Source organism: Diabrotica undecimpunctata, chromosome 3 (assembly GCF_040954645.1).
Source record: "Diabrotica undecimpunctata isolate CICGRU chromosome 3, icDiaUnde3, whole genome shotgun sequence".
NCBI classification, from domain to species: Eukaryota; Metazoa; Arthropoda; class Insecta; order Coleoptera; family Chrysomelidae; genus Diabrotica; species Diabrotica undecimpunctata.
Window position 1 is genome coordinate 38,268,284 of NC_092805.1, and position 17,165 is coordinate 38,285,448.

General features: G+C 33.9%; 1 protein-coding gene across 1 annotated transcript in view; it reads left to right on the top strand.

The window, feature by feature from the left end:
• Culd (CUB and LDLa domain) overlaps window positions 1-17,165 on the top strand; it is a 52,277-nt gene that overhangs the window by 19,235 nt on the left and 15,877 nt on the right. The window contains exons 3-7 of the mRNA XM_072525759.1: window positions 2,609-2,808; window positions 3,038-3,227; window positions 8,421-8,585; window positions 8,659-8,865; window positions 10,568-10,684. Coding sequence (XP_072381860.1) covers window positions 2,609-2,808; window positions 3,038-3,227; window positions 8,421-8,585; window positions 8,659-8,865; window positions 10,568-10,684 — 879 coding nt within the window. The remainder of the gene's footprint in view (window positions 1-2,608; window positions 2,809-3,037; window positions 3,228-8,420; window positions 8,586-8,658; window positions 8,866-10,567; window positions 10,685-17,165) is intronic.

A 17,165-nucleotide genomic window follows, 5' to 3' on the forward strand; every position in this document is an offset into this window, starting at 1 on the left:
ACGAACTTACTTAACTAGTAAAAAATAAAAAGGTCTGTTATAAAGACATCTGCATACACTGTGTCCATTAATCACATTAAGCAAGCAGTATTAGCGCAGTGATTTCTATAGCTTTCATGGAATCTCTGAAAAGAGTGTTAGAATCATATTGGACAAAACCAACAGCAGCGGCACTGTTAGTACACATCTTAGGGGGAACGGTGACTCAGCAAATAAAATGATATTTTAAAGGAATGAAGAGTATTTTAATGGTACGAGAATACATTATATCCCTACCTACTGTGTTCAGTCATTATAAGCGTTCCAAAAGTCCTCACCAAAAATAGTTACTCACTGGGTTTATACATATAACATTTACAACCTTTATCCCGGTGAATAAGAACTGTTTCCTCTAAAAAGCGATACCTGTAATTATTGCAATAAAATAGATATTACACTAAAAAATAACCAATCTGATGATTCTAAAAATGTCTCTTAAATAGTTCAACTTAAACAAACAAAAAAAATATATTTGACTCTTCAGTTGCTTCTTAAAAGTTATAAAAATATCAATGATGACTCTCTGTTGGTGATAGCATTTGATCTGCAGCAGGCTCTTACAACCTAAAACTAACTACTGGGGTTCAATTACTGTAAAAGAAAGCTATCGACTATAGTTTTTGTATTGATAATATCCAATATCCAACCATATACTGATGGAATGACAGTAGGTACAGGGAACGTGGATCGTGTGAAATTGTGAGTATATTTAGCATAAGAGAATAAATGGAATTAAACTGGAGAAATCTAAATGTGGGCAGTTAGTCAATAGCCCACGCAAAAGAAGAAGAATAATATATGGTAATTAGTATTCAAAATAAGACGAAACTATTAAAAACTCCAGTTTAGGTATATGAAAATACTGTTAATATCTAATCATCAGATATAGGTGTTACAATTATTTTTACCAGCTCATAGGTCACCGTATTAAACAAATACACTCGCGATCATAAAATCCGGGTCATCTTGAAAATTTCAAGTTTCTTAAATATTTTTGCCTCTGGCGCAGTAATAACCTTTTTTTTGGCTAATGTATTTTTTATTTGTCATCAATTTTTGTTTTGAAAGAAAAAAATGGTTTTTTATTGTTTTTATTGAAAAAAACAGAAAACAAATCAAATTGTTGATAAAACAGACATACGAAAAAAAATGGAAAATACAGAACGTGGTAAAAAATCAGTGAAATTTCAATGACCAATATCGTGTATTGCCTCCCCTTGCTCTAATAACCTCTTGCAGACGACGGGGCATACTCTCAATTTTTCTCCGGATTACATGTTGTGGTATGTTATTCCACTCTCTCACTAACAGATCCTTAAGCTCCTGTGCGTTGTTAGGAGGAGGTGTATGGGTTTGAATACGTTTTTCAAATCGTCCCAGAGATGTTCGATGAGATTCAGGTCCGGAGACCTAGCTGGCCAAGGTACCCCCGTAATTCCAACTTCGTCCAAGTATTACATACTGATCCTGGCAACGTGCGGTCGCACGTTGTCCTGCATAAAAACGGCGTTTTCTCCAAGCCCTGCCATGTTGGGCATAACATGTTCTTCCGGAATCTCCGTAATGTACCTTCGTGCAGTTAGGGACCCATTTTCGATGAAGGGTAATTCTGTGTGGAAGTCGGAAGATATACCTCCCCAAGCCATGACCGAGCCTCCACCAAATGGCATTCTTGGAGCAATGCAAGCTTGTGAAAATCGTTCACCGGTTCTCCTCCAAACTCTTACACGTCCATCGGATCCAGTTAGGCAGAAACGGGATTCATCTGAGTATAATACTTTGCTACAATCGTTAATTCCCCAATGCACGTATTGTCGAGCAAAAGCTAGTCGTGCAACTCGAGGCACCCGGAGAAGTGGCGGTCCTCTAGCCATTACCCGAGAAGATAGTCAAGAAGAACGAAGTCTTCTTCTGACTGTTGCAACACTAAAATTGCGATTTCGTACTTCCTCTAGACGATTTTGATGCATAACCGCAGTTGAAGTCCGGTTTCGTAAAGCCTGAAACACAAGGAAACGGTCATCTAGTGCCTTGGTCGTTCTTCTTCATCCAGAACCAGGTCGTCTGGTTAGCAAACTTGCCTCCTGAAAGCGTTGAAGCACTTGTTGAACCGTAGAAAGGCTTACGCCAACAGTTCTTGCGACTTGCCGTTGAGTGTAACCGTCTTCCACAAGTGCAACAATTTGTGCCGTTTCAACAACAGTCACAGGCATTTTTGTCAAAAAATAAACACTAATAATGGCACTAATAAACACTAATGGTGGCAATAATAAACGTTTGTCCGTTGCATTTGAACAGAAAGTCGAAGTACAAACGAGACATTTAAAACAAGCGGAGTTACAGGTAGCGTTCATTTTGGGAAGTGTGCACTTTACCGCGAAATCAGCACTATTGGAATTCTTTGTTACAAAGGAAACCGCAACAATTCTCAGAAACATGCATTAGTTTGCATTTGTGTTATTATTATTTACGATAAAGCTCGTTAAAAATGAAATATCGGTGATTTTCAAGGTGACCCGGATTTTATGATCGCGAGTGTATAACCACAATATTAATTTTTATTTTATAGGAAACAGATTTGTTTTGCAAGGTTATCCCACTGCGAGTAATATGAACAATGCAAGTCAGTTCATATCGTCGCCTTTTTTTCCACATTTATACCCCATGGATTTAAGCGTTGAATACGTTATAAATTGCGAAACGATAGAATCATGTCGAATTAGCCTATTGTTCACCGATTTTCTCGTGGATCCATCGTCGATTATAGAGGTTAGTATAGAGCTGTATAAGTTACGAAAAAAATATTTTTCAGAAAATAGTTCCTTGTAGCTTACTGAGCTTTTATCAAACAAATATTTTGTTTTAATGATTGGATGGATTGATGGAAATGATTTTTAATTATAAAATAAACTCTTAGTTTGACTTTTAGAATTCTAGAATTGTTTTATATTTTTAATTGCTTTATAAAAATCATAGGTACCTCAATATTATGTTTTAGTTTTTTGATTGGACTGGCCAAAGGATTCATGTGATTTCTGGGAATGTATTCAGACCACCTGTCATCATCAGCAACGGTCCTTCTTTGGTGGTAAGATTTTATGCAAATGGGGCTTCACACCTCGGATTTAAAGCTTCCTATTCATTCATTTTGGGAAATATAGAGGATTCTGCATTTAAACCGCATATAGGTAGGTAGTTACGACAAAAATATTTTTAAAGGCAACAAAAAAAACAGTTTAACTGATTTGCTTGCACTATATTTTTCATTCAACTTTTATTGATCAAAATCAGTCAAGTAACTTGATTCGTGACAGGTGCCTTTAGTTATATTTTTTAAATAATATGTTGTTGGCTGGAACTACTCATATATGTATACTAAACGTAGGTTCAATTAAACTCATTACAGTAATTGCCATAAACATTTTTTTATTTAACATTCCGATATACAGTGTGTCCGTAAAGTATGGAATGAATTCGATATTTCCTAAATGAAAAGCCTTTTTAAAAAAATCTAAAACACGTCGATTTTTAAATTTAATGTTCTACATTTTACAATAAAATTTCATTATACAAGGTGATACACATTACAGTCATGACGTCATCGGCTCTTTTTTTTTGAATGTAACACCCTGTATTTAGGACATTTTTTAGATCGATAAAAATGAGCTGATTTCAAAAAAGTATAATACTCGGGTCTAATGGATATAATTTGAAAGATATGCGCTTAGAAAATAAATTATTTATTATCAATTGCAAAAAAGTAGCCTACTTCTAGTTTTTGGTAAACTGTAATTACTTTTAGTAACGTTCAATAAAAATTAAGTAGTACAATCATTGTATTAATTCGTGAATGTTCTGTATTATTGTTTAGAATTAATTTTAAGTAGAAATGAATTTCGAAACGAATTTTCGTTCCCCCTCTCGGGGGAACCTGTAACCCCTACAGAGCGCGTCCCCAGGTGGCGGATAGGGGAATGTCCGACCCGGTTTACCGGTGGGTAGGAGGGAAATAAAATACCTCCCGTGGACTAACAGGTAATTCAGCGAACGATTGCCGGTATAAGCGATCCCACCATTTACTGGCCAACGGCCTCGGGCGGATGAGCTAGTATGTGGAAGGGCACTCTTTTGTCCTGAGATCGAGAAATCGGTTTCGAAGGCGGATGAACCAAGGATGGTCAACAGCGGAAGGATGCAGAAGGCAACGGGGAATCACTGCATTAACGACTCATAAAGTACCCCTAGTTAAGGCATTATGGTGTACACCAAAAATAGTGGAAACCCTACTGATCATGGGAACAGGATACCAAGATTCAGCAGAGTGAGAGAAACACAAGACTACAAGGCTCACTTGGTCGTAAACATGCGAAATCCTTGTACAAGAGCGCAGAAACCAACAACTTTAAGAGTTGAAACGTGGAATGTTAAAAGTTTGTTCTCTGCAGGAAAACTGGATAATGCTGAATACTTTTTTGAAATCAGCTCATCTTTATCGATCTAAAAATGTCCTAAAATACAGGATGTTACATTTAAAAAAAGAGCCGATGAAGTCATTACTGTGATGTGTATCACCTTGTATAATGAAATTTTATTGTAAAATGTAGAACATTAAATTTAAAAATAGATATGTTTTAGATTTTTTTAAAAGGCTTTTCATTTAGCAAATATCGAATTTATTCCACACTTTACGGACACACAGTATTTACAATCTGTAATAGAATTACAATAAGTGAATTATCTGACAATATTTAACAATATAAATATTATTAAAGAAAAAATGCCTTCAAGAAAATTGCCCATCGTCAATTTCCTGTGTATTATTTTCACTAGAATAATGTCACGTATGTCTTAGGGTTTGGTTGGGCTTCTACTCTAGATTCTATTGGGCTTCTGCGACTAGTTTTTAGTTAACAGGTCGGCTGGGGTCTTTCGTTTGATTCTTCGTTCGATTGGTTGTGCCGTAATTTTGGGCTAGATTATTAAGGTGGTATATTAGTCTCTGATCATATTGTTGGCAGAGTTTGGTGACTTCTTCATTGACCATTGACATTTTGAGGTCTCATGCGATCGTCTTCATTGGAACGTACCATGGAGCATTAGTTATAATTAGGAGGACTTCAGATTTGAACCTTTTAAGAATGTAAATATTGCATCTAGCTGCTGTTCCCCATAGCTGAATTCCATAGCTCCAAATGGGTTTTAAATTAACTTATATGTTAAAATTTTGTTGTGGATTGACAGTTTTGAATTCCGCCCTATTAACCAATATGGTTTTCTGAATTTAAGGCCCAGCTGTTTTCACCTGGTAAATATGCGTTTTCTTTATGTGAGTCTGCGATCCAAATGCATTCCCAATTATTTTATGTCGTCTTTCTGTGGCAGAGGTTGACCGTTTAACAATATCGAAGGGGAATTTCCCTTGCGGTTTGTACATGTTACCTGCGCAGATTTTGTCTCGTTGGCTCGTAGACCATACATTTTTAGCCAAGTTTGTATTACATTTAGGTTAACCTGTACTTTGTGTACGGCAAGGTCTCCATGAGCAGATATTACTACTGTGTCATCTGCATAAATTGCTATTGTGACTTTTGGTGATTTGAATAAGTCCGCAGTAAATATCAGGTACAGCACTGGTCAGAGAACACTGTCTTCAGGGGCTTCAGCCATAATTGGATAAAACCTGGTATATTCATCGTGATGTTTTACAAGCTAATGGCGGTCTCTTGCAGGTAGGAGCTTAGGATTTGGAAGTAATTGCTGGGAAGGATTTTTTTGATTTTGTATAAAAGATATGCCAGACTTTGCCAAATGCCTGGGAGATGTCTAAGAAGATTCCGGAGCAATATGGTTTTCCAGTGTTGTTCACTGGTAGCGTGCTGTGGCCTAAAGCCAAACTGGTGATAAGGTACTATTTGTTTGTCATTTAAAGTAGGCTCTATTCTGGATACCAGCAGTTTTTTTCAGGATTTTAGACATAATAGGGAGCAGGCTAATAGGTATGTAGGTCATTATTTTCTCCAAGGATTTTCCGGGTTCTGGAATTAATATTATTTGGGCTAATTTACAAACTAGAATGAAATGTCATTTTCTTAATACGGCGTTATACAGTTGTGTAAGATAAAGTAAAGCTTTTTGAAAAGAGATTCTAGATACATTTGGATTTCATTATCTATATTAATACATTTATCTGCAGGAAAAGACTGGAAAACCGTTTTAAGATGTTAGCGAAAATTTTGGCTATCCCTTTATTGCTTTTTGCCCATACGCTATCTTCATTGCGGATTGGGGGGTTGGAGAATTGTAAATACTCGGTAGCTTCTTTAGGCGAAAGATGTGTGAAATAAGAATGTATACGTCTTCGCTATCAATTTGTGTTGGTTCCGTTCTTGTGTCCATAAAATGATCTTCAATATTTAGTCCATACTTGTTTTATTTCAATTGGGTTATGAATAGGTTTATTGTTTTTGTCAATTAATCGGTTAGGTGTATTTGTTTTTGATTTTCTAGATAAGTCTCTGACTTTTTTATGCAAATTAAAACAATCGTGTTTTTTCTGCAATTTTTCCGTTTCAATGCATGTTTCCTTAATCCAATTTTCCTTAGCCTCCTTTATTTTGTTTCTTATTAATTCACGTTTTTCTCTAAATTTATATGGGCTTTTGTTTCTATATTTTCTTCTTTGTTCCATGATTTACCGTGTTTCTTGAGTCATCCAAGGTTTTCGGCTTTTTTCTTTCTTTTACAGAGTTTCGTTCTCTGTCTTTTTAACAGAATCTTTGATTTTGCAACACCTAATGTTTACAGTCTCGGTGATTTTCATTCCTAATGTTAATCTTTTTATTTCTTGATTTATACAAGTTGAAGCATCAGCACGTATTTATCGTTTATCTTGAGCAACTGAGCATTCACCTTAGAACTATTGGTTTTTATATTATTTTTTTTACCCTTACTTTTATTTTTGAGACAAGGAGGTTATGGTCTGATGGGACGTCTCCTCCAGGGCAAGTCTTAACGCTTATAATGGAATTTCTAAATCATAAATTGATTAGCATAAAGTCGTTGTGATTTCTAATGCTAAGGCTTTCGTTCACTTCTGCAAACGTATCTGTTTATGCAACGATAACTGTAACGTGTGCATGTACGAAAGTCCTTGTATTTACTGGTTACTGGATTGATCATTGGTGTAAATATTGTACCGTGTCGGTGCTATTATACTGCTTTGATCAAAACATTGCTGAGCGTTTTCCATATGCTATTCCTTTCAATGAGAGAGAAGAAAACTTTTCTTTTTCACAGGAATATGAGGATAAGACAAGTCAGTTTGCTATATACACAATTGGTTTAGAACGTCTTTCGACGTTTTCCGATGCCCAATCTTCATTGATGTTTGTAGTTCTATTGTCCTTCTCTAAGTTCTTTAAAGCTCATTGATTTTCTTACTCCTATCTTCCCGTAGGTGTCCATGCAAGTACTTGTTTTGAGAGCTATTGTTTTTGATTCGCTATATACGTCTGCACCATATGAGCAGCTTTGGTTGCATCTCATCCATTATTTTACCTTCTATTTTGATGCCTTGCCTGATTTCTTTATTTGTTATCCTCTCCCTTCTCGAAATCCTCAGTGTTAATCTTATTACATCCATTTTGGTGGCTTATATGGTTCTTTGGTTTCTCCCAGTTCCCCCATTCGCCAAGTTTCACATCCACATTATCAATAGATATTAATTATTCTTCTTTGTTGTTTGCTTGTTTCAGAAAATTCCGTTCTGTACGGTCTGTATGTCTCTGTATGAAGTTATTTTATTATTACGTCCTTTGACGGAAAAGATTTGATTTCAAGTTTAGAGTTGCTCAGATGAGTCCTGCTAGGACGAAAAACGTAAAAGCGAATTATAAAGGTACTATACGTGAAGTTAAATCCTAACTTCTTTTCTATATCTTTATTTACTCGTATTTTAAGTAAAAGAAACCAGAAAGAAAGGTTCTTGCCTAGATTAACCGATATGTCGTGAAATCTAATTTTAGATTCACCATTCGTTCCATTCATCGTCTGCTTCCTTTGATAATTGCAAAAGGTACAGATTTAGTCAAAAATCTGAATTTTGGTTTCGAACACCCAAAAATTTTCGGATTTCTACTTTCTGTTTCAACATAAATATATTTAATTGATGGATTCGACCGTTACTTGATGGAAATTCATTTTATGTAACAATAAAACACTGAAAACTTTGTTTTCAAAACTTCCACAAAATTTATTTTGCAAAATAAATTTTGTGGAAGTTTTGAAAACAAAGTTTTCAGTGTTTTATTGTTACATAAATATATTTATATAATCTCATTTATTGTAATATCCCTACTATTCTTAAATTTGTATTTGATTAGGTTGTGGGGGCAATGTTAACAATTTGGGAGGCGGCATTACAATGATGAATATGGTTAATGAAGGTACCACTTTGTTCGATTGTGTATGGATCGTTAAACCTCCAGAAAGTCTAAGACATAGGAAGACTCATCTATACGTTAAAGTAGCTACTTTTTTAGATTTCGGTGAGTAAATCAAAACTCTAGTTTTGCACCTCTTTCAAATAATTAAATTATGTTCATCGTTTAAATTTTTGAGCTGGCACTACCGAATTAACGATAAAGCAAGGTATAACCTCAAACCAGCCATCAGTGGAAGTACTACGTAATCCTATGGCACACTATGGTACCTCAAAACAAGTGGAACATGTTGTTCCGATTAACCAAGGTTTCTATATCAGATTACGAGGAATGTTTACATCGAAATCAAACCTGGCCATAATTTATGCAGCTTTTAATTACAAAGGTAAGTCTTATTCAATTATTCAACATAAATTGTCAAAATATTGCACCTAACCAGTTACTGCAAAAGTATTTATTACATCAGACATAAGAAGTCCGCAACAGTTTGGAACTACAAACAACCTTTTAAGCAACTAGTGAAGCATAACAAAGTAACTTTGTTATGGATGCCAGAGCATGTAGTGATAATATTGTTGATAGTCTTGCCAAAGAAGAACCTAGTATTATTTTTATCGGAATAAACTAGACCATTTTGAGATATACCAAAAAAGCCACATAGTGGAGGATGTGCGAAATGAGAGAAGTAAGATTTCCTCACTTTGATATATTGTTAAATACAGATCCTCTAACAGATGATATATAACAACAAAACTAAAGCGAAAATAAGACAGACAAAGAACTTAGAGGAGAAAATGCGAACCAAAGAGAACTAAACAGCATCATCAAGGATAATTCGAAATCCATAAAGAAAGATTAAGGGAGGAATAAAAGCGAACAAATAATACGAAACGTAGAAGTCAACAAAGGGAGATGATACACAGCGTATAGTTGAACGATTTGATGAAAAACTGTATGAAACCAGCACCAACTGTTATAAAAACCACAAGAACTATCTACCGAGAGAAATTATAAACCTATACTCAGAACAAATTCGGGACATAACAATAGACAAAATACCTCACGCTCTTAGAAAGATAAAAAATAACAAGGGGCCGAAGGAAGATCAAGTGACAACAGAAGCAATAAAACATGCACACAATGACCTAATAAATAAAATACAGAAATTATTTTACATATGTCTATATAAAAAGAAGAAGTCCTTAAAAAACGGAATACCGCCATGATGATCATCCTCCACAAAAGGGAGACCCTACTGATCATGAGAACTGCACACCCATTAGTTTTTTCTTTCCTTTTTTATAATTTGCAACTTGAATTATTTGTCTCTGTCTTTGATTTTCTGTTGCAGTTAAACCATTCTTTATATAGATGACCTCTTTATGATAATTTAACTTTTAGTCTTATTTTTTAATATTTCTCCCTTCTTCTTTATCGTTTCTGAAACAATCGCAAATATTTTCCCAATTTTTGCTGTGCTTTTCAATTTGACTGATATTTGTAGCTCTTTAATTATACAATTTTCTATCACTTCTCTTATTTTTCTATCATGATTTGCATTTTTTTATTCAGTATTTTAATAAATAATACAATTCTATAATCTCCAGTTCACTTAATTCGCCATTGTCATGAAGTCTCCTGACTTCCTGTTTCTTCATATAGAGGTCGCTATTAACAGGTATGTTATGTTACTATAACGGCTAAATAGATAAACAGCATTTCATTTCAATTCGACCTAATATAAGTCTTCCTGACGAGAGGAGAAACTTCTAAATACCTGTAGAAGAATGGTGGAGCTCGAGTGGCAATCATCTACTTTCATTTAATCGTCTTTTCTCTACGTAAAAAGTGCAAAAGACAGTATTTTGCCAGTAAACTGTTGATGGATTGTCGGAATAAAAGGTTTCCAGTAAGCTTGGATTCGCATTTCACCTAATTTCATTATCTATGATCAGCCTCCCAACTGCTTGTTGCTTCGTTGAAATTTAAGTTGACCTGAAATTTTTTTTACAAACTCGGACATAATAAACTAAACATCTTATGAATTCATTGTTAATGAAAATAATAATATAAATTTGTATTTGCAGATTGCTTTGGTGGATCGGAGTTCTTATGCCACAATATGAGATGTATATCGATTTTATTAAACTGTGATGGTTTCGATCATTGTGGGGATGAAAGTGATGAATCCAACTGTTTTCAGGGTAAGTTTTATAGGGCCTGTTATATAATAAAAATATAATAAAAAGACGCAAGCTGGCATATTTCGGTCACATTATGAGACACCCTGAAAAATATGAATTTTTACATCTGATCATTTAGGGAAAGATCCAAGGTAAACGTGGTCCTGGTAAAAAAAACATTATGACTGAAAAATCTAAGACAATGGGATGAAAAATCGACTACATCATTATTTAGAGCTGACGTCAATTAAGTCACGATAGCGAATATGGTAGCCAACATGATATCCAACGATCCATAACGGTCATGGAACTAGAAGAAGAAGAAGAAAACATATACAGTCGATATTTGATATCGAGCTTTGCACTACTATACAGAGTATTTAACAAGTTAAAGTTTATTTTTTAGAAATATTTTAGTTATGATACTTCTCAATTTTTATATAGCATTCCCTATACCTAAACTCACTATTTTTCGAGATATTTTTAGTTTTATAAAATTTCGGGAATACATTTAATTTTTATAAGTAGAAATAAGTATTGAGTATTGAGTGATATTACCTATAACAAAATTATTTTTATTCAATAAGTAACTAACAAAAAATATAAACCGTAATAATATGTAATGAATGTAACAATTAATGTGATATTAAGGAAATAAGTCTAAAGTAAATGTTTAAAGTGTCCATCTTTAACGTCTGTACAAGTTTTTAACCTATATTCAAACGACCGGGCCACATTTCTCAGCATTTTTAAGTCAATGTTCCTTGTACTTGCTGCTGAGACCATTGACAAAAAGGTAATCTGCATTAGTAATCATCGACTGTCAATTCTTGATGTGAATGTATGCGGTAAGGATGCAGTTTATGTTAACGAAGGATTTTTGGCGCCGAAGTGTGACTAATGTCATGTTGACGTTAAATTTCACGAGTGCTGATGTGAGAATCTTCAGTAGTAGCTATCAATACCTACATCATATTTCTTTTCTTCAATTAGAACAGTTTTGGTTCTCTCATTTTTTTTATATACAGCTGACCCAGTGCGAACAAAACAATCCAATAATTTTTTAAAAGCTCTTGCGCTTGGCTTACTCCGTTCAGGATATCGCTTATGATATGTTCAGGATGCAAGTAAGCAATTTCTCAAACTTTCTCCTAATACCCAGATCATATCTATTAACTCTTCTACAGAAAAATTCAGTTTTAACATTAAAGACAAGCCTCACAGACCGATTAAAAAGGTAATATGAAAATTGTCATTTTTAAAGCCTACCGTTTCCGGTTTACTAATATTAAAACTGTCATTTTCTCAAAGCCTACTATTTTACCTTTGTTTTGTAAATGACACAAATGAACTTTTACTTATTAATAACTGCGCGTCACAATCGGCAGTTAGGAATTTTTTATTACAAATTCCTGGCTTGGAATACTGTTGATATAACAATCTTAAAATTGTGACATCAATTGTATATTATTTTGATTTCTGTTTAGTGTGAGTTATTTACTGAATAAAAATAATCTTGTCATATTATTATACAAAATATATTATCTTGTAGGAATTTTGGGAATCTTATATTTCATTCAAGAATCCTGTTTAGAAATTGAGAAACTGGAGCAACAACACGACAGCTTCCATTTGCATAAAAAACTAAAAGGACAGAACAGGCAAAAGCAGAACTTATGGGCAAAATATATTACAAGACTCTGGTGGTAGAATTTTAAGTGAGAAAAAAGAGCGCTGTACCGAATGGGAAAATTACATAATAGAATTATTTAACGATGACCAAAGAATTTACCAAGAAATAACATCTAACCAAGATACAGGCCCACCGATTCTAATCTCAGAAGTTCAGAAGGCTATCGACCAAGCGAAACGAAGGAAGGCTTCTGGTCCTGACGAAATACCTGCAGAATTGTTAAAACTATTAGATAATGAGAGTGTTGCGATTATCACATCCTTCTTTAATAAGATATACAGCAGCGGCAAATTACCAGACAACTGGTTAGAATCGATATTTATAACTATTCCCAAGAAAAAGAATGCCAGACAGTGTAGCGACTATCGACTTATCAGTTTAATGAGTCACACGCTTAAAATTTTTATGAAAATATTGCATTGTCGCATATATAAACTTTGTGAGGGGGTAACTGGTGATGAGCAGTTTGGTTTCCGAAACGGTATGAGTACTCGAGAAGCTCTTTTTTGCATGCGAATACTCTTACAAAAGAGCATTCAGTTTAGGAAAAATATTTACGTATGTTTTATAGATTTCGAAAAAGCCTTTGATAGAGTACCACATACATTATTATTTCAATGCTTAGACTCAGTTGGTCTGGACACGTATGACATTAGATTGTTTAAAAATCTTTACTACAATCAGACCGCTTGTGTTAAGGTGGACCAAGAGGTTTCAGCTAAAGTTTCTATTAAGTGTGGTGTCAGACAGGGATGTGTTATGTCACCGATGTTGTTTAATGCCTACACTGAACCAGTTTTTGAAATAGCGTTAAATAATCGCCGCGAAGGTGTTAAGATCGGTGGTGAAATTATTAACAACATCAGATACGCCGATGACACCGCAATAATGGCAGAGAATCTAGAAGATCTTCAAACCCTGTTGAATGCTGTAAACAACGAATGCACTGAAAAGGGCTTAACAATCAACGCAAAAAAAAACAAAATGGATGGTGGTCGGAAAAATTAATATCGTAGACTCAGTACTAAGATTAGATAACAAAATCCTGGAAAGGGTGGAACACTTTAGATATCTGGGTAGCTGGATTGACTGCAGGGTTGAAAGTGACGAGGAAATTTCGACCAGAATAGAACTCGCACGGAAAAATTTTATTAACTGGCGTTCTGTATTATGCAGTAGAAGTCTGTCGTTGACCACACGTCTAAGAGTATTGAAGTGCTACGTCTGGTCCACTTTGTTCTATGGATGTGAAACCTGGACAACAAAAATAAAAAATCTTAACAAATTAGAAGCGTTTGAGTTATGGTGTTACCGTCGCATGCTCAGAATCCCGTGGACAGCACACATATCTAACGAACGCGTGCTAGAGACCGTGCACAAAGAGCGAGAATTGATCAACATCATCAAAATGAGAAAGGTCCAATACTTCGGTCATATAATGGGAGGACCTAAATATCGCTTACTCTGGTTAATCATTCAGAGCAAAATCGAAGGAAAACGTTGTTTCGGAAGAAAACAACTGTCCTGGCTTCGTAACATTAGACAATGGACAGGTCGAACGGCCGAGGAACTGTTTCATCTAGCTGCCGACCAAGAATCATTTTATCAGCTTGTCAATATGACGATAGCCAACGCTTGAATACAAGCACGGCACACAAAGAAGAAGAAGATATTTCATTAAGGAAATATTTTTTATTAGTTACTTACATAATTTTGTTACATTATCACTACTCAATACTTATTTCTACTTACAAAAACTGAATGTATTTGCGAAATTTAAAGAAACTAAAAATATCTCGGAAAGTAATGAGTTTACGTATAGGGAATGCTAATTTCTAAAAAATAAAATATAGGGTGATCCATTTAAAAAAATGGAGAAAATCGTAATTTTCTTTTGTAGTTTATCCTATATATTATTTTTTGTCAATGATTTAAATTAAACATAATTTAAAAACTACAATATATTGTTTACTTTATTATATAAAATAAATAATTGTTTATGCATTACTTCTTTATATACATGGTGTTGATTTCATAGGGATTTCGAAATACACATGGTCATAACTTGTAAAATACTCCAGAAGAAATACCATAAGAACAAAATTATGAGAAGAATACAAATTTGAAAAAATATATAGGGTGTCCCATTTAAAAAATTGTATGTTTGCTATACCACGTAGTTATTAATCATCCTGTAGAATTCCACATATTTTCCAAGTATGGAGAATATCATTGCCTACATTTTTTCCAAATAAGTTTTTTAGACATTCTATACCATAATGAAATTATCGACAGATGTCGCAATAAAAACTCACCCTGTATATACAACAATGCAAATTTGCAATAAATATAGCATAAGATCTAACCAATCACAAAATAAGATCGGAAAGAGAAATTAGACGGGGAGACACGATCTCTTCAAAATTGTTTACTCTTGCCTTAGGAGATGTTGATTAGAAATGTTTAATATGTTAAATTTGGAACAACATTGTATTAAAATCGATGGCAGATTTTAAGTTATCTAAGATTTGCCGATGAGATAGTACTCGTGAGTAACAATACAGAGAAACTACTCTGCATGCTAAACTAAGGGAAACATCAGTTTAAAAATGAATTAAAATAAAACAAAAGTGAGGAGAAATCAAAATATATAAAATAGACTTAGATGGAAGTCAGATGGAAAGTGTTGAGTAGTATATATGTTACAAGCAAAGCCCGAAATTGGACAATCCTAGCATTGTATGAAAATTATTGTCCACTTCTAGCCTTGTACCCTCAAACTGTAAAATGTCCGAAATGATCAAGCGACACACCAAATCAAAAATCGAACATTTCTTTTTAATTATTTGATATATTTATATTTTTTATTTATATATAGAGTTGGTCTTTTTCTAATTGATAATGTGATAAAATGCTGTATCAAACTAAAATATAAATAATAAGAAGAAATTGTTCTGCGATTGAGTGGTGATCTAATAATGTTAGTGAAACATTTCAAAGCTTCAAGAGATAGGTACTTACATTACTATAATACAGGGAAGATGTTTGTTAAACATTTCAGATTTTCAGTAGATGTGTATGATAATTTAAAATAAATTATGATTTGATTAATGAATAATTATAGATTTATAACCTAATTGATGTTTGTTTGTCTTTAATAACAAATGGAGAATAATCGTATAAATTGATATGAATCGATATCTGTCATATTCTCCCAAATTTTGACATCGCTCCTTATTGAAATTCGAAGATTGTACAGCAATTCTTTTATACAAAGACCGACGATTATGTCTATTTCGGAGATTGTACAGGAAAGGGGTATAATGCTAGAAGTAGACAAGATTTTCCGTACAATGCTAGGATTGTCTAATTTCGGACATTGCTCGTAACATATATACCTAGGTAACTCGATCCAACTGAGCAAACAGAATCAAACGGCAGAGATCACTAAAAGAATCCGAGTGACTTGGGAAGCGGAAGGAAGACTCAGTGTTGTGATGAAACAAAAATACTTAATAAATACCAATAAAATATACACTTGGACACTTACAAAGATATCAGCCAATAGATTAAGAACAGCACAGACGACCATCGAACAAGCTATGGTGGGAGTTTCTCTCCTCTGAGAGAACATATCGTCGGCTGTATGCAATAGTGCCACAACACAAAAACTGGTAATTTTTAATACAGCGGTTTAAAGTTTGTGTGCCAATGATTTTTGTCTTATTTATTTTACTACATGGATTGGGATTTTTGGAAAAAAATAAATTTATGGTGTATTTGGGAGAACGTTAGGTAGCCTTTAATGAATTGTAACACAGACTTTTAAATTCAACCCTTGTTTTGAGTTGTGCTACTATTGCACATCGACATTTTCTCTTTCAAGACTAATTAAGACAAAGACAAAACTGGTATTTTTTGTTATTGATATGTTGACATGGAAATGATGTGTTAACAGGCATTAGATTTATAATAGAAAGCAGAAAGTCTCCTTTCGGTGTCGGTAGAGCTGCTTGTAGGTCAAAACAAGCAACTTTTTAAAGTTAGTTACATTTTCTTTGTCAAATATTTTTAGTTCCCGGCTTAAGTTTTTCTCATAATTGTTATTATAAGCATTTTCTAGGGCTATTTTTTCTTCACTGCCCGAATTTTTGTATTTTTCACAATACTGACATTGATCTTTTTGGGAGAAAAGAATGTAAGTTAAATTCATAATTAAAAAGTTTACAATATAAACCAATTTGTACAAATTCATCATTGTCTCTTTCGCAATCAGCTCTATAATCATTGTACAGATCTGTCAATATTTTACCTCCTTCTATATATTTTTTTGAGGTACTACTTCAACAATAGTGGCTCTCCATTGTCGGAATTAAAGAAAAGTGTTTATGAACGCTGTTCATAGTTTCGTTATAAAATGTTTTATGCATGCTATATTTACCTCTTTAATCGTTGCTTATAAAGCCACTTTCCGTCTTCCCAATAACAGTTAGAATACATCTATTTGTTACTCTAATGGTGGATATAAAAAATCTTTTGCACACTTTTATTTTTTCTGATTTGATTCTGATTTTCTGTTTTACCTTTATCTGCATGTCGATATGTTGGTTTAATTATAGAAATGGATCTCAGGATATAACTTCATTGTTCATTTATATTTCCCATTGATCAATACTTTTCAAAGATCTGAGTTCTTTCTTGTAACGTGAATTTTTCATCACATTTCAGTCTACATAGATTGCAAGATGGACCTAAACTGCGAGCCTGTACAAGATTACCGTTAACATTGGTATATTCTTGGCCTGCATT